The sequence below is a fragment of the Sorghum bicolor genome, chromosome 9, assembly GCF_000003195.3.
Source record: "Sorghum bicolor cultivar BTx623 chromosome 9, Sorghum_bicolor_NCBIv3, whole genome shotgun sequence".
Classification (NCBI taxonomy): Eukaryota; Viridiplantae; Streptophyta; class Magnoliopsida; order Poales; family Poaceae; genus Sorghum; species Sorghum bicolor.
Window position 1 is genome coordinate 5,235,268 of NC_012878.2, and position 17,646 is coordinate 5,252,913.

Consider the following 17,646-nt stretch of genomic DNA (forward strand, 5'->3'; position numbering starts at 1 on the left):
GCACATGAGTGACCCTCTCGCCGACAACAAATTTAGGTAATTCCCATGTTGCCAGCTAACAGAGTGACCAATCCAAATAAGATGCATCAAGATTTCACCTTTCACCAGATTACATTAGGGAAAAATAACTCGCAAAATCTGAATAACCAGTTTATTGGATCAAAAACAAAGTATGGGCTGTATCACAGGATGGCTACATTAACCTTCTTCTGTGTGAAGTAAACTGTGAGTACGAAGTCAATCCCTGGAACCAGAAAAGACAAAAGGGATCTACGTGCATGAACTAGCTCTGCCATTACTGGACTTCCACTACCACCTTTCTCCCATATCATCCGATTTCTACTGCTCAACTTTCCTCACAGGTGGTTGCATTATCAGCTCAAGTCACTGACTCACTGGCAGACGTGGCTGTGGGTCATCAACTTCAAGAAGAGAATGTCGAAAGAATGTTCTTCTTAATGATGAATTCATCAGCTTTGGAAGGACTGATCGACTGCAATACGATGAAATATGGAAATTAGCTTCTGAATTAGTAATATAGTTCACAGATTGAACGGGGGATGGAAATTTATATGCACACCTTCTCCAGCAAGCGGTGAAGCCTCTCAGTCTCCTTCTTAGTGTAGTCAGAGCCCTTGTCCATAATCTTCTTTGCAGCTGTCACATATATCTTTCCGTGCCTGGTTTAGAAGCAAAATAGTTAATACTAGTAATTTGATTATAGTATTACCAACATAAAAATGTTAGACAAATCAAGTATCCTGCAAACATGGTGGAGGGAAAGGTGGAAGAAAGTACTTGGCAGCAGAACCGCTGAGCTTAGCAACATCCTCTTCTATTTTAGAGATGACTTCCTTCCGTTTGTCAGCAGCAGCATTGAGAAACTCCTTCACAAGAGGATTCAAGCTTGCCACAAGCCCAGCCTACAGAAGTGAACAGAATGCATCAGATTTAGAATTCATCGGCTTGATTCCAAAGTGAATTTGCTTAATTTTAACCAACCTCTGAATTCAGTTGGCCCTTTGAATCCCGGCTGGTGCCACACTTCTCATTAATGAACTTGACAAAATCATCCAAGTCCCTGCCACCATCATAATCTTCACCAGCCTTGTTTCCCTTAGGGAAGAACTTCAATGTAGGGAAACCAGAAACACCATACCTGCAAAGGTATATTATTAAAGTTCTGCTGTGATCATGGAAGAAAGGACAGACATAGCCAAACTTAATATAAATTCAGTCATAGGTTGTGTTATCCCTAACAGTCTGTCAAATTACGAGAGAATCACTTCTGTGATTCCTCAGGAAAAATTTCCATCACAGTCACAATATAAGATGAAAAATCCAGTGATGTTAAACTAAAGAAAGAAAGCTATTGTACATAACAACCACTGAAGTAGACAAGTCAGAATCCATACTTTTCAGCCAAGTCAGTGTGCTTGTCAGCATCAAGATTGGCAATCACAACACCGTCATCCTGCTTGAAAACTGAAGCCAGCTTCTCATAAACCTATTCAAGTACAAGTATATGTTCAGCCCAGTGAAAAATGAAGAGATGCTGCAATAATTTGGAAATTTTCAAGCTAACACTCTACTAACCGGAGCAAGATGCTTGCAGTGACCACACCTGTAAACAGAAGGGTCATCAATGGAATTCAATTTCAGTAAAGTAGTGTGATGATAAGAATTTAGGTGGACATAAGTTGAACATAATAACCAACCATGGGGCATAGAACTCAACAAGGACATCTTTGGTTTCATCAAGGACAATAGAGTCAAAAGTCTCTGGAGTCAGAACCACGACGCTTGAAGGAATGGCAACTATCTTGACATTGGTACCTGGAACAATGTGCATTAGTTGACAACTGCCGATTCTTCAACAAGTAGCCCTTGATAGGACTTCGATCAAAATAGAGATGCCATCATGTGCATAAAACATAATTCACTAGAGGAGCTTTTGCATGATAGCAAATGGCTTAGGGGCTTATCCATAAGACCATAACCAAAGTATTGAACTTCAGAATAGAAAAAATATATACAAATATGACTAACAGCATCTATAATAAGTATCAAAGGGGCCAGTGGATGGCAGTAAATAGCACATGTAATCACAGAACAATAGAGTGGTGTGCGCAGTGTGTGTGTTGGTGTTGGTGTTTGTGGTTTTGTTTGGCCCTTTTTTCTTCTTAATATGATGCACTTGATGTTCACTGCTCAAGATTTAGTGCTTCTACAAATAACCTGTTTGTTTCTTTTGAAAGAATAACACTAGGGGAAGCCCCTACCCCTACTGTGATAAATGTAGATATATGCTTCATTGTCCACCAATTTGGTAATTATAATTAGAAAACAACACAACATGGTTGAGAACTGTTCTTAGCAACAGGCGAGACCTACCTGCTTCACTGTTAACATATTCTGCAAGGGCTTCCACAGAACGCTGACCCTCATACCTGCACAAGAGTAAATTTCACATTATTTTCACAATAAAAAAATCATGGAAAGTACAAAACAGAAGTCATGCATTCTCACTTCTTCGGCTCCAAGGAACCTTTGGGAAACCATTGAATTGTGGGGTACCCAGAAACTCCATACTTGCTGCACAAACCCTTGTGCTCATCGCAGTCAACCTAGGTAGTAGATACAAAAAAGAAAAGAGTCAATTCATTGCATCAAATAAATGTAATGCAATTAGATATTCAAAATAAGTTTCGATAACATAGGAAATTATTGGATGTAAATGATGAAAACTGTTGCAATACCAACATTCCACTAGGGAGACTAAACAAGGTGAGATCTACCTTTGCGATTAATACAGATTTAGCCTTCTTGAAGCTTGCACCAAGTTTTTCATACTCGGGGGCAAGCTTTTTGCAGTGGCCGCACCTAAGAAACAGAAGATGGTCAGAAAAACAGTATCTGATGAAAAGATCACTAAAAACAAATGGTCATAGAAAGATTTTCAGATAAGTGAGTTGTGCTCGCAGAAAGGTTTTTGAATATGAGAGAGATTGCAAAAGAAGACAAGATTTTACGTAACTGATTCTACAGATTACAGTATACTCTAGAATATTTCAATCAAATATTACTTATTTGAAACACTCATCTGGTTGGCAACACTATCACTTGCTGAAAAGTTTTCTGAACAAATGGAATTCAGACAGTTGAGTTCCAGAATAACTACCCAAGTATAACAGAACCAAATCCTGAGTTCTGATTTATATGCCTGATAAAAGGCATTTAGTAATCCGTGTGATTCATTCATTTTCATCAGATCGCATAGCAGTTTTCGATCACCTGAAAGTGGATGATACTCACTAATGCAATGAAACAAAATATCTAGTGATTCATGAACTACGAGCAAGTGATCATGAACACATCACAACATAAGATTTGACCCTTTCATTCCTTTCTACAATCAAGCACTGAAGACCCTTTCTAGCAGTAAGACCTTCCCCACTCATGAAAATCTACTAACGCCAAAGCACTAGGCAGACTACAGCCATAGAGACAAAAATCAAACAATACGAATTGGTTACAGGATCAGATCCCGTGAGTCTCCATGCCGCACTCGCCCATATCTACTAGGCAAACGTTTGGGATCTCAATCCCATTTGGCAACAAGGATCCTTAACACATAGAACTACTAGCCTGCTACTTAGCTACGAGAAGCACAAACACACGCAGCCGAAGGATCCAGGCTTTCTGGCTCCCATAGAGCAATGCCTCCCGATCCAACTCGCCCAAGAATCCAAACTGGCCAACTCAATTGTCAAGCTGGTACGGATTCATAGCTACAAAAACATACTACAGACCTGAGCAATGACGAGCACAGCAATTTCCAAGGATGTAAATGTAACACCGGCCGGACATATTCCAGCCTCTCGGCTCCTAGACCCCACGAACCACGGATCCGACCCGATTATGAGAGAGAGAGAGAGAGAGGAGGGGAGAGAGAGGGGAGAACCATGGCGCGTAGAACTCGACGAGAGCACCGCGGTCCTGGCCGACCTCCTTCTCGAAGTCGGCTTCCGTCAGGGCCACCACATCGTCGGCGGCGGCCGGCGAGACGACCGCGGCGGCAGCGGTGGCGAGGACGAGCAGGAGGCCCAGGGCTCTGCGGGAGATCTGAGGGGACGCCATGATGCGAGCTCGAATGAAAAAAATCGGGAGAGAAGTGAAGCCGATTAATAGTACAGTTACTTGGTTATTATAAAGGGAGATTAGAGTTAGGCCTTGTTTACTTCCACCCAAAATCCAAAAACTTTTCAAGATTTCCCGTCACATCGAATCTTTAGATACATGCATGGAGTATTAAATATAAACAAAAATAAAAACTAATTGCACAGTTTAGTCGAAATTTACGAGATGAATCTTTTGAGTCTAGTTAGTCCATAATTAAATAATAATTATCACAAATAAACGAAAGTGCTACAGTGTCGCGAAAACATTTCGCCAAAGAACTAAGGCCTTGTTTAGTTCCGAAAAAATTTCGGATTTCGGTACTGTAGCACTTTCGTTTGCTTGTGAAAAATATTATTCAATTATGGACTAATTAGGATCAAAAGATTTGTCTCGTGATTTCTAGCTAAACTGTGTAATTAGTTTTTACTTTCGTCTATATTTAATACTTCATGCATGTGCCGCAAGATTCGATGTGACGGGAAATCTTGAAAACTTTTTGCTTTTTAGTTTGAACTAAACAAGGCCTAAACAAGGCCTTAGACGAAGAAGGTGGGCCCAGGGCACGTGAAACGCATTGCCTGCAGGCTGCGAGGATCCGTTTCTTCTACGCCAGCACTCCAGCAGGATTATACGTGTAGAGAAATAGAAGATAGTTAGGCGTGTTTAGTTGGTGAAGGATAAAATTTCACGATACTGTAACATTTTTATTTGTTTACGCTAATTATTATTCAACCATAGATTAATAGGCTCAAAAGATTTGTCTCGTAAATTTTGAACAAACTGTACAATTAATTTTTATTTTTATCTATATTTAATACTCCATGCATGTGTTTAAAGATTCGATGTGACGGGTAATTTTGAAAATTTTTTTGTTTTTAAGGTGGAAGTAAACGAGGCCTAGCATTCGAGGGACTCTGGTCAAAAAAAAAACAATGGACTGAAAATGGAATACATCACAAACTCTTATTTAGATTATCCTTTGTAAGATGCTTCCATAAAATTGACGTCACAAAACATCAAGATCAAGAATTCTACATTAAGGTACTCTTCGATTCTTAGCTATATACTGTTTAAGCTCTCGACTTATATATTTTTAACGTGAACGACGTGGGAATAGCATATATATATATATATATATAGTACTCCCTTCTAAATTATAAGTTATTTTGAGAATCATAATGATTCAAAACATTTAAAGTTTAACCAAAATTATATGATAAAATAATAATATTTATGATGTCAACTAAGTATCTAAGATTCTCCATTAATTATATTTTCATAGTATACATATCTAATATCTTAAATCTTTATAATTTTAATCAAACTTTAGATTTTTTTCTAAAATTTTTAGAATAACTTATAATCTGAAACGAAAGGAGTAAAAGCTATATAATTGAAAACTACGATAAAAGAATTAAAACAACATATAATTCGAGATTGGTCTAAATAATACTTTCTTTTTGCGACTCATGTCTAAGTACTACTTGTCGACAAGCAATTATACTAAGCACTCAGTCATCCATACGGTTAATACTATGATTATATAGATTTAACTCCTTGTTGAATCAAGAGAAAATCGCCGAGACTAGATCAAAGCAAAGCATAGGTCTAACCACCAGTATCTAATAAGCTATCTATATTTCATAGCTCATATTGCCGTTTAAATAATAGGTGTGTTATTATTCTTGTTCTAAACCAAAGTCAAGAATTTTGTTGGAGTTCCACACATTTTGATTTTGTTTGTTTATGTTAGGAGAGAGCAAATATGGTTGCATTAATATAGCCAAGTTTGCTTTGATATCAAATGTAGGTGGATATATGACAATATTCCTAAATTTTTACTTTGGTGTATTCAACATGACTCTCATACTAAGAATTGAAGTAATATAAAACCCTTCTTTCAAAGAAAAACTCATATGTCGACTTGCATTTATCAATCTAGTTGCTAGAGTACCCCATATAGGTTGGATGAGAGTAACTTAATTATGTGTAGCAAGTAATTTTGTTTCATTTCTTATTTCGAACTTTGAATGACAGTGCCACTTAAAAAAGATTGACACGCCACACTAATAATCAAGACTAAACTTTTCCTTAGGACTGTATATATCTCAACTAAACTATCACAAGTAAAAGCATGTAATAAGATTCTTAGAATACACAATATATTTCTCAATAAATTATCCTAGAGACTACTATACATATTGACGAGTCTCATCCTTATAGACAACATCAATACGATAGGATACAATGACTTTTGGAATTGCATCTAAATGCATCCTTGTACAACTTTGTGAGTGATGATGTAATACACAGCTTTAAGATAACCTTTTGGCATAATAGACTCCTACAAAAACATCTATCCAACTTTCTCAGACAAATTAACAACAACAATAAATGTGTTAGCTTCGACTGTACGATACATACATTAAACTCAAATCGATAGCAATTAGTACCATGAGTTTTAAGACTTTGAACTCAATAGTTTCAAATAATTATGATGAAGCTAATAAACGCATGCTAGTGCTACTTTTTTTTTGGCAAGGATGCTAGCACTACTTAAATTTATGTACAAAACTTCAAATAGAGGCTTCTCATTAAGAGCATCTTCAAAGGTCTTTTTTAAACTTACTCTCCGAATTTTTTTTGGAGAACTATTCTCTTCCTATATTTTCACCTTCGAACAACTTCTTTGTATCTTGTCTATAATCTAAAAAATCAATCTCACTCTATATCTTTGGCTACCCAAAAAATATAAAATAGAGTATTATTATATTAGAGATCTAATTTAAAAGTATGTTGAAAGGTGTTTTTCACCAAAACACCATGTTGTTTTTTACATATCACATTAGGCTCGTCCTAAATCTTTGACCATCTATTTTGAAAGATTATATTGTTTTATCTACAACCTATAAATTATATTATGAAAATATTTTTTGATGGTGAATCTAAACATACAAAATCTTATGTCACGACTATATGATTTTTCTTTAAATCAATGACAAAGGTATAAATATTTGACTTGTTTAATTCACGAAAAGAAAAATTTTTGGGTACTGTAGCATATTTGTAACTATAGCGTTTAGTGTCCAATTATGCATTAATTAGGCTTAAAAGATTTATCTCACATAATATATACAAGCTGTGCAATTAGTTATTTTTTTAATCTATATTTAGGGCATGTTTGGTTCCCCTTGCTAAATTTTAGCTAGTTAAATTTATTTTAGCTACTCTTGAGTGACTAATGAAACTAAACTATTTTAGCTCCTTTTAGTCAATGTGTTTGGAACTTTAGCTACTAAAGTGACTAGCTAAAATTTTTAGCAAGAGGAACCAAACAGGACCTTAATGTTTCATGCATGTTTAAACATTTGATACAATAGAGTGAAAAGTTTTTAGATGGAAATTAAACACAACCTTAGTACAAATCTAATCTAACATGACATGTAAATAAAAACGTAGATTACTTGTTTTCATCGTTCCACGGCGGTCGTCACACGGTTTTATATTCCACAAGGCCGCACCGTATGAGGTGGTGTGACGCATGGCAAACCGTTGACCGACGCTCCACGTCAACGCACCGCTTCTCCCGTCCATTGCTGACGTGTATAGGTTCGTGGTGCACCTAGCAATTCCAGCGGACCGCAAAGCGCGAACCGTATCCACGTGGACCCACCCCATTCGTCGGAGAGCCCACCGTCCCGCACCCTATTGGTCCACGTCACGCGCTCCACGTCCCCCGCGCGCTTCTCCCACGAACAGGCACCCGATTCCTTCTAGAAAGTTTTAAACCGCAGGAACCAAAAGGGCCACTGCGGGAGACGGAGCACGGCGACGCCCCGGCGGCGAGGAAGAGGAGGAGGAGGAGGGATACGACGGCGAGGGAGGAGCTGTCTCTCTCCACGCGCGGGAGCGCTGACCCTAGCTGCCAACCTCGCGGAAGCACCGGATTGTGAGGGAGGCCGAGGGGAGACGGGCGGCGAGGCGTCTCGAGGAGGCGGGGGCGGGATGGCGGCGCCGGGGAAGGGAGGGGCGGCGCGTTTTGCGGCCGTGTTCTTCGTCCTCCTGAATCTCGCTGTGGCGATCGCGGGGTAAGTTTCTGGGCTCGGATCACCTGTTGATTCTTCGAGATCTCAAAATCCCTTCCGTTACTGCCCGATTTGGCGCTCGAAAACACCCACTTCGATGGTCTGATCCGCTTTGTTTTCCCGATTTTACAGTCTTTTTTGTTATGCGTCAGGTCGAGATCTGTGTGCTCGACTCCGTCCTGTTTAATCCATAGTAATGCTTTTTAATTTGAATGGATATCGATGGCAATGGCGCAGGAAGAGCTACTACGACGTGCTGCAAGTTCCCAAGGGCGCGTCCGAGGATCAGATTAAGAGGTCGTACCGCAAGCTCGCGCTCAAGTACCACCCCGACAAGAACCCCGACAACGAGGAGGCCAACAAGCGCTTCGCCGAGATCAACAATGGTACTAGTCGCTGAGTACTTTCCAATTGAATCGATAACCTGGAATTGATAAGTTGCGCTGGAAATTTAACAAATGTATTTTGTTGCAGCATATGAGGTGTTGACGGACCAGGAGAAGAGGAAGATCTATGACCGGTATGGCGAGGAGGGGTTGAAGCAGTTCCAAGGTGGGAGAGGCGGTGGCGGCGGAATGAATATTCAGGATATCTTTAGCAGGTGAGCTGAATTCTAAGCATAGGGCTTCAACAGATAAACTAGAAATTTTGCTACTGAAACATCAATGATCATGCTTGTATTGCCCACTTGCCCCTAGATTGGTGTGTATGTTTCAGCATAGATTTTGCTTCACGTGGATATCTAGCATACAGATGGTAGCCCCCAAAAATATTGTCAACATAGCAGGTGCACAGTTTAGGATGAAATTTCAAATGAAGGGAGTAACTTGGCTTGTTCGCACTTGATCATCCAAAAGAATACTCATTGGCATGTGTTAATTTGCAAGATGGAATTTCCGATATGACAGCGCCATAGAGTATATCACATCTGGAATGTGTACCTTCCATTCTGTAGGATTTCAGAGTACCACGTTAATGATTCTTTTGCCAGCAAATGTGTCACTTGGCTGTATCATTCTAGTGGAAGATTTATTATGGAATGTTGGAGAAATGAGTGCCTTTCCTGCATTTCCTAACAAGCAACCAACTACGTGTCTAATCCACCATAACCACATATCTACTCCCTTGGGTCATAGAAGTGCCCTTTTCGGCATTGGTTAGTTCCCTTAATACAATCATGGGAACCAAATTTTGTAATTTACTTACAAAAGGTGGAAGACAAAAGCAGCGACAAGCCGACAACAACGAAGCCTTCAGTCCATAGCGAGTTGGTGTAGGCTAAAAGATAGCAAAAGTATAATGTTTCAATATTTCGATCTTCATGTAGAACTGCAGCAATCTAAAATGGTCCCTTTTTTCTGGGCTGGAGAGTATCATTTTGAAGTTATGACTAGAAATAGCTTGGTCGGATGCCTTTTTGTTCATAGGAACATGTCTCTTGCAATGCTTCAGCTAGATGCACCTCAATTAGTCATTCCTAATAATTTTCTGTTCTTACTGCACCCCAAATGGTTGAGTGGCCAATTATTTAGTGTTCACCTTGCTGAGTTATTTTCCACAATTTTCTTCAGCTTTTTTGGTGGTGGTGGTGGTGGGATGGAAGAGGAGGAAGAACAAATTGTAAAAGGCGATGAGGTGATTGTTGAACTGGATGCTTCATTAGAGGACTTGTACATGGGCGGTTCATTAAAGGTAACATGATTTGCCTAGCTGACAGACTGTAATAAGTATATAGCTAAGTTTTCGCCTTGCTTTTTAAAATTTTCTGCTGTCATTCAATCATGCTTTAACAAAATGCTTCCACAGATACCATTTCTGGTTTATTTTTTTAGAAAGCTGTACTGTGTTGTGCAGAAGGGAAAAGTATAGTATTTATATTCACTTTTCTATTTTCAACGTGTCATAGGTTTGGAGAGAGAAAAATGTCATAAAGCCAGCACCTGGAAAGAGGCGCTGCAACTGTAGGAACGAAGTTTACCACCGACAAATAGGTCCTGGAATGTATCAACAGATGACTGAGCAGGTATTTTTCTAGTTACTTTGTTCATGATGTATATTTTAATCCATTGAGAGTTCTGATATACTGAGGATGTTTTCTATTTCTAAGGTCTGCGACCAATGTCCAAATGTAAAATTTGTACGAGAAGGTGAATTCTTGACTGTTGATATTGAGAAGGGAATGAAAGATGGACAGGTATAAGCTGTTTTATATGTCCTCGGTCCTCCAGTTCTAACCATTGTTGGACTGTACCATATTGACATATTGCTGTATGTGCTATTTGTCCTATATTGTAATTTTGATATAGCTTACAAATTAAGCCATGTAGGTAAACGATACATGCCGTGTACATATTATGTACTACTTGATTTCAATACTACAGCGAATGTCTGAAACTATACAACTCAAGCTTAGCAATTCTTTGGATTATTCAGACAAACTGGCTGGTTTCCTGCTTTGCTAGTGCCAACCACTGCTGCTTGTGACTTGTTAGGGTTGAATTGCTACTAGTTATTGCAGCCTTATCCCTTACTTCAAAACATAATAAATTAATACGACAGGTTCTGATGTATGTTTAAGTTTCCTTAAAGACAGCTTTGCAGACAAGATGCCATAGTTCTGATTTGTGACACTACAAAGGACATTCTCTTTTCTAGTTCCCCTTCACAAGCTAATTTAAGGGTGTCATCTGAATGTCTTCCTTTGCCTTTTGGTGTCATTTTTGAGTGTTCTGCCTGAACACTTCCCTTGTTTTAGACATTTGATACATCCAAGTGTCACTTTTTGTAGACTGTTAAGTTTGTATGCTTGCCTGTTACAGTCGCATGTTAATATGCCATAATCTGACATTTGGTTATAGACATTTAAAGATCTTAAGTGGTTCATTATGAATCCCCTGTTATGTACAGGTTCTCTGCACTACAATTTTTACTTGATACAATCATATGATTTTTTTTTCAGGAGGTTTTGTTTTTCGAGGAAGGCGAGCCTAAGATTGATGGCGAACCTGGCGATTTGAAGGTTTGTTTTGTCCCTATCTCTATTTGGTTGAAATTTATTTGGTGTGCCACCATGTTTACTAATTATGGGCTTCCATTAAATAACCTTGCAAGCAGTTCAGGATCCGAACAGCACCACACAGCCGCTTTAGACGAGAAGGCAATGACCTGCATGCAACAGTCACAATATCCCTGGTACTGCCCTCTCTTGTCCTGTGCATGTTCTGCATCTTGACCTGAAAAGCATGGTGTCATCTCACATGAACTAAAAAAAAACATTTCTTTTACCAATGACTTTATTAATTCAATACAAGCCAGAATTATAATTTGGCTACTAATTTAGCTTAGACTTGATCTAAATAGACTACTGCATCTTAAACTTTCCCTCTTAAAGAACCAATACCACCATTCTACTTTTGAAAATGCATTATCCTCTTAACCAACTTCTACCTGTCCAGTGATTCTATCTAGTAGTTTCCCATGCAAGATGCATTGACTCATTCGCTGTAGATCCCCTCTAATCACAGCTTTGTGTTTTTTTTTCTGGGCACATTTTGTTATTGCAGGTGCAAGCTCTGGTTGGTTTCGAGAAGACCATCAAGCATCTTGACAACCATCTGGTAGAAATTGGCACCAAGGTAAAGACAGCCACCCATCAACATGATTTGTATCATTTGCAACAGACCGGCTCAATTTTTGCCCTAATTCACAGGGCATCACCAAACCGAAGGAGATCAGGAAGTTCAAAGGTGAAGGCATGCCACTATACCAAAGCAACAAGAAAGGTGACCTGTATGTGACATTCGAGGTGTTGTTCCCGAAAACCCTAACCGATGACCAGAAGGCAAAGCTTAAGGATGTTCTCGTGTAGACCATTGCTTTCACATCTATGCTACTGATAGTTTTGAGGCGAGCGCCTCGAGGAAAATTTTCCAAGTAGCTTGCATAGGAAGCAGCAGCTGCTGCGATTCTTGTATGTGATTTTGCATTGCAAATACTTGCAGCCTGGTCTTCTTTTCCGTTTCCCTTTTGGTTTTGTCATGCGCCCTTAACAGCTCAGTGTAGTTTTAGAAAGCACAACAAAATTGTACCAGGATATTTGTACTTTTGGAGTTCTGAATACATAGATTGTAGAACAGTTCGGTTGCTTGTTTGTTCTATGCCCACTGCTAAGGCAGGCCATTAGCTGAGTTCTCCGTATATGTCATGCCCTCCATACACATAAAGAAAGTCTGTTTGACAAGGTTTGGGTTGAACATTGAAAATATAAATCATGAATAATTTTCAAGTTATTGAGTTTGAAAATATAAAAAACATATGAATATATTTGTTTTAAAAAATACTTTCATAAAAATATACATATACTATTTTTAATAAATATTTTTTAAAAAATAAAGAGTGTTTTGGAAGCTATGTCATTGCTCTAAATGGCTTTTTTATGGGTACAAAGAGAGTACCCATTTACGTCATTTCGGGAAGCCCTGTAGACAATTAAAATCAACACTTATGTTTATTATAGGAGCCTATTTGCTTGAGCTTATCTGTTAAATCTGACAGCCATTTAGTAGTGTTTTTCTCTTACAACAAATCAGCGAATAGTTTAGCCATGATTTTTTAGTCAAGTGAATAGGCTCTAGCATCAGCTGGTTGAGTTCCTTGTGGTAGAATCTACCCACCTAGGTTCAAGCCCTGACTTGATACGGATGCTCGCATTTTTCTAGATTCATTCTAGGATTTAACAGCGCTATGCTTTCAGCGGTAAGCAATGTTGTCCGTCGACAGCGAGGCGCCTGTGGTGACTACGTCAATCTCAAGATTTGCCGGTCCAACTCGGTTCTACGGAAGTGCTCATAGGGGTAGGATGTGCGTGCGTGCGTTCATAGGGGTGAGTGTGCGCTCATGTTTGTGAGCATCTACGTCTGTAACTGGGTCTCATAAAAAAAATAGAACCATTCAATGTACAAGTCAAGGAATCATACCTTCATTTCTCGTATTCTCCTATGAAGTATATAGTAAATATTAAGATAACCTTTATTTTTCTTGAATCAAGTGTATAATTTTATTTTATCATGTTAAGCCTTAACTTACTTTTAAATATACTAATATGCCTCAAAATATGCCAATTATCTGTTATCATTATTTGCTTGTGAATATGCAAGAAACACATTTTATTCTCATTTCCTAGAAGTTAGTAACTCTTTCAAACTTATTATCCATCAGTTTATTCCAACCCCCTCACCCCTTCAAAAATTATCAAACTAACCTGTCTTGATAATTAGTTGGTTGATGAGGATTACGCTATTAGGGATTTGATTGAACTATTGAAAAAGATGTAAATTTTATATACTAGAAAAACAGTTGGCCCATTAAGGAAAAATAATAAAACTTATAGAAACTATGGGAGAATCATATTCATATAGCGAAGTTGTCTTATAATCCACATAGTTTAAAAGCGAAACCATCATTCATGTCCTTTTGTATACTTATAAACAACTCTTCCAATTTAGGAACATCAAATTTGCATTCCACAAAAATAAGACCTTAGAGGGTGTAACAGCATGAGAGGAAGAATGAAAAAGATATTCACAATGATAAAAACAAAAAGAAAACAACATGTTTAGAAGAATGGAAAAAACAAACAATCGAAGGGGATATAAAAAAAAATTAATAAAACAGCATGGCAAGAAGAATGGAAGAAAAAACAAATAATCAAAAAAATTCGCTAGAGGGAGGGCTTGAACCTCCGACCTTGTGGTTAACAGCCACACGCTCTAACCAACTGAGCTACTCCAGCTCTCATACATGTTTTAATAATTTCTTATTTATGTCTGTTCGACAAGTATTGATCAATACTCTCTCCCTCCCAAAAATAGGTGTCATTTTCGCTTTCTAAGAAGTCAAATATTTTTTAACTTTAACTAAATATATCTAAAAAATTATTAATATTTATAATACATAAATTAATATCATTAGAGAGGTCATTGAATATACTTTCATAATAAACTTACTTGAAGATATAAATATTATATATATTTTTTACAAACCTAACTAAAGTTGAGAAAATTTGACCCACACGCATGCCATGGTGACCTTTATTTTGGGACTGAGGGAGTATTGTAATACAGGTTTTCACAAAATCTTTAGTATTATAATTCAATTTATTAAAAAGGACTGTAAAAGTTTTGTCTTAGTTTCTTTGAAAGGAGATGGTGTGTCCCGCCACTTCCTTTGGTACCATGCAATGCAAATCTCCAGCAGCAGCAACATGGAGTCCGAGGGGAGGGAGCAGGGTCACCGCCCATGTCGCTCTAGGACTCTGCAGTGTAAATGTTTTTCAAATTCATATTTTCAAAAAAGAAACATTAGTAAACTTGCTTGACCGTCCTTGGATGGAGCAACATAAAGTGTCATTTTTTATCTCGCGGAAACGTACAATATAGTGTTCTTTTAAACGCATGATGCCGATGTACCTCTACATGTGACCCACCAGCGAGGTGAGAGGTGCGTGAAAAAGGTCATTACGTGATGCACTATATTCACGATCACGAAGTAATTGACACCCCTAGTGGTGGATTAAATTGTTCTCGCCCTACTTAATGATCAAACAAAAGGGCCAGAGGATGTTTGAATCGAGGGACTAAATTAGTTTAGTGATATCACATTAAGTGTCACATTCAGTATTTAGATAGTAATAATAAAATAAATTACATAGCAAGTCCTATCCGAAAGACGAATTTATTAAGCCTAATTAATCTGTTACCACATATTTACTGTAACACCACGTTGTCAAATCATGAACTAATTAGGTTTTAAAAATATATTTACAAATTAGTCTCAATTTGTGCGTTTAGTTTCTTAATTAGTACTCCCTCCATATCGGATTTAGAAGTCGTTTTGGACAAGGTTTAGGTCAAACTTTGGGAATATAAATCATCGATAACTTTTAAATTATTGAGTTTACAAATGTGAAAATTATATGAATTGATTTGTCTTGAAAATACTTTCATAAAAGTATACCTATATCATTTTATTCTAAATATTTTTATAAAAATAAAAGGTCAAAGTTGTATTTTGGAGACAGTGTCGCTGTCATAAACGACTTCTAAATCTGATATGGAGAAAGTATATATATATCTAATACTCTATATCAAACATCCGATGTGATACAGTAAGCATGTGACACATGCATAAGTATTAAATATAGAATAATTATGAAACAGAATATACAGTTTGAGAATAATTGGTGTGATGAATTTTTTAAGCATTATTTTTCCATGATTTAATAATGTGGTGCTACAGTAAATATGTGCTAATGATGAATTAATTAGCCATAATAAATTCTTCTCACGGATTACTGAGCAGTTTTCTATAATTTATTTTATTATTACTATCCAAACATTTGATATAACACCTTCATATAACATCCAATGTAACACCCTAAACTCCCAATTAGGGATGAAAACGGTACGGATATTTTCCGACCGTATTCGAGACCGAATTTGTTTAGAGGGGTTTAGATCTGTCCGTATCCGAGTTCGAATATTCAACATCCGATATCGTATCCGTATCCGAATACTTAAATTGCATATTTATGATGTCGACATCCAATCATATCTTATCCGACATGATTGACATTATCCGTATTCGAATCCGAATTCGATCAGAAATATGAAAACAAATATGATATCAATGATATCCGTTCGTATCGATCCGTTTTTATCACTACTCCCAATCATGAGTTAGCGAGTCATACCTTGGAACCAGGCGAGAGCGACGTTTACTTGACCATATATAATACTTCATCGGTTTAAAAAGACTATTGTTGTTGACTTTTAGACATATTATTTGACCATCCGTCTTATTAGAACTTTTTTTATAAATATCATCTATTTTGATGTCTTATTTAACCATTAGAGATACTTTAATAATAATTTATTTATTTTTATAATTTGCACAAAAATTGAATAAGATAAGCGGTCAAACATAATGTCTCAAAGTAAAAAAAAAAATATCAGTCTTTTTGAGACTGAGAGAGAGTAGTATTTTCCGCGGGCTACTCAGCAGGTCCTCGGCCTCCTCTGCGGCGGCATGCTCCAGCCAGCGCCTCCATCCGCGCCTTGCCGCCTTTGAAGCTCCTTCTCCAGGAGTCCAGGGCCTGCAGCTCCTCCGGACTACCTCTTCTCCTGCTACACCCTCCACGCGCGCCGCCTCCATCTAGATCTAGTCTAGTCTAGGTAGGGACCGGCAGTGGCCACCGACCCAGCCGCTAGGACTGTTGCCCAGGGATCATATATTCTTGGTGGGTTTCTCGATCTGTTACTTAAATCTCCATTCCATAGCTGCATGAAATGCTGCATTATTATTAGGTCCTGACAAATCTGTCTGTGCTATTTTCAGATAATGTTGAATGATTAGTAATTAGTTCGAACATAGTTTTAAATCTCCCGCTATAGCTGTCGCTATAGCCTGCTATAGCCTTTTAAGGTAGGGTTCATGTACAATTTAGTCGCTATATTCCGCTATAGCCCGATTTAGCTCTGCTGTTAGCTGTTTTAGACATAAATCGCTAAACACTTTAGGCCGCTATTTAAAACCTTGGAATGTTTGTCTGCTCTGCTGCAAGCAGGTGGAACAAAGGAAGACACCATTGCTGAAAGCTCTGTTCGAGTTCGACTATACAGTCGGCCGAATTGAATGAAATAGTGATGGAGGCAAAACATGACTAGATAATAAAATGAAACAACAGCCCGGTGTAGAGCTGGAGATAACAGAATGCCTGTCTTTCCAAACATCCATATTTGACGGAGATGGTGAAGTCGGGCCTCAGCCGCTGCCTCCTTCCCGTCGACCTCTGTGACGCGCTGCTCCAGCTACGCCTGCGGCCCGACCACCGCGTGCTGCGCCTCCGCGCCTGCACGACGCCGAGGGTGCGGGCGGCTGAGGATCAGCCATGGCCTCTCCATTGCCGCTTGGTGCGGCTTCCCGGCCCGCAGCGAGACGCGGAGGCGGTTGAGGCGAGGGGAGAGACGAGAGGCAGAGCGGTGGCGGTGATTTGGCGGGGTTTTTGTCATTCACGCATACAGATTCAAGGATATATATGCCGTCCCGGATGACTCACATTCCTATATATGTCAGCACACTCTGTGCTCCTGCTAGCTCCAGGCCGGGTTACATCGTTTTTGCATTGGTCACTTAGTTAGCAACGTCTAATGAATCAGTATAGCTATGACTATATATATAGCAGGAGGAGACTGGACACAAAGCTACTAAAAACAACAGATATTCATGTGACATAAAGTTGAAGATCTTATATTAAAAGAACCGGGGTCAGACTTAGCACGACGGTCACATACTTTCTTTTATTTTGTGGCCGAAAAATGGA

At 38.5% G+C, this 17,646-nt stretch overlaps 2 protein-coding genes and 1 non-coding gene across 3 annotated transcripts; 1 reads left to right on the forward strand and 2 right to left on the reverse strand.

Annotated features, from left to right (window-relative positions):
- LOC8076014 (protein disulfide isomerase-like 2-1) lies at positions 23 to 4,182 on the reverse strand. Its single transcript, XM_002440591.2, has 11 exons — positions 3,965 to 4,182; positions 2,799 to 2,883; positions 2,530 to 2,627; positions 2,395 to 2,450; positions 1,719 to 1,836; positions 1,597 to 1,624; positions 1,416 to 1,507; positions 1,003 to 1,159; positions 799 to 923; positions 581 to 680; positions 23 to 493 (listed from the first exon to the last, which is right to left on the reverse strand). The coding sequence occupies exons 1-11, from the start codon at positions 4,138 to 4,140 to the stop codon at positions 425 to 427; spliced, it is 1,104 nt and encodes a 367-aa protein (XP_002440636.1). The 5' UTR covers positions 4,141 to 4,182; the 3' UTR covers positions 23 to 424.
- LOC8070101 (dnaJ protein ERDJ3B) lies at positions 7,954 to 12,418 on the forward strand. The gene is made up of 10 exons (XM_002439277.2): positions 7,954 to 8,270; positions 8,505 to 8,653; positions 8,742 to 8,868; positions 9,839 to 9,959; positions 10,174 to 10,290; positions 10,375 to 10,461; positions 11,227 to 11,286; positions 11,382 to 11,459; positions 11,831 to 11,902; positions 11,977 to 12,418. The coding sequence occupies exons 1-10, from the start codon at positions 8,188 to 8,190 to the stop codon at positions 12,133 to 12,135; spliced, it is 1,053 nt and encodes a 350-aa protein (XP_002439322.1). The 5' UTR covers positions 7,954 to 8,187; the 3' UTR covers positions 12,136 to 12,418.
- TRNAN-GUU lies at positions 13,985 to 14,058 on the reverse strand. The gene has a single exon. It is a non-coding gene; the product is annotated as a tRNA-Asn (tRNA).

Excerpts from the sequence above, each read along its gene's own strand:
- LOC8076014 (XM_002440591.2), bottom strand. The coding sequence starts at position 4,140 with ATGGCGTCCCCTCAGATCTCCCGCAGAGCCCTGGGCCTCCTGCTCGTC. Across the intron at positions 1,508-1,596 it reads ACTGCAAGCATCTTGCTCCG|GTTTATGAGAAGCTGGCTTC; the intron begins GTTAGTAGAGTG and ends GTACTTGAATAG. Across the intron at positions 924-1,002 it reads AGGGCCAACTGAATTCAGAG|GCTGGGCTTGTGGCAAGCTT; the intron begins GTTGGTTAAAAT and ends TCACTTCTGTAG.
- LOC8070101 (XM_002439277.2), top strand. The coding sequence starts at position 8,188 with ATGGCGGCGCCGGGGAAGGGAGGGGCGGCGCGTTTTGCGGCCGTGTTC. Across the intron at positions 9,960-10,173 it reads ACATGGGCGGTTCATTAAAG|GTTTGGAGAGAGAAAAATGT; the intron begins GTAACATGATTT and ends AACGTGTCATAG. Across the intron at positions 11,287-11,381 it reads GCGAACCTGGCGATTTGAAG|TTCAGGATCCGAACAGCACC; the intron begins GTTTGTTTTGTC and ends CCTTGCAAGCAG.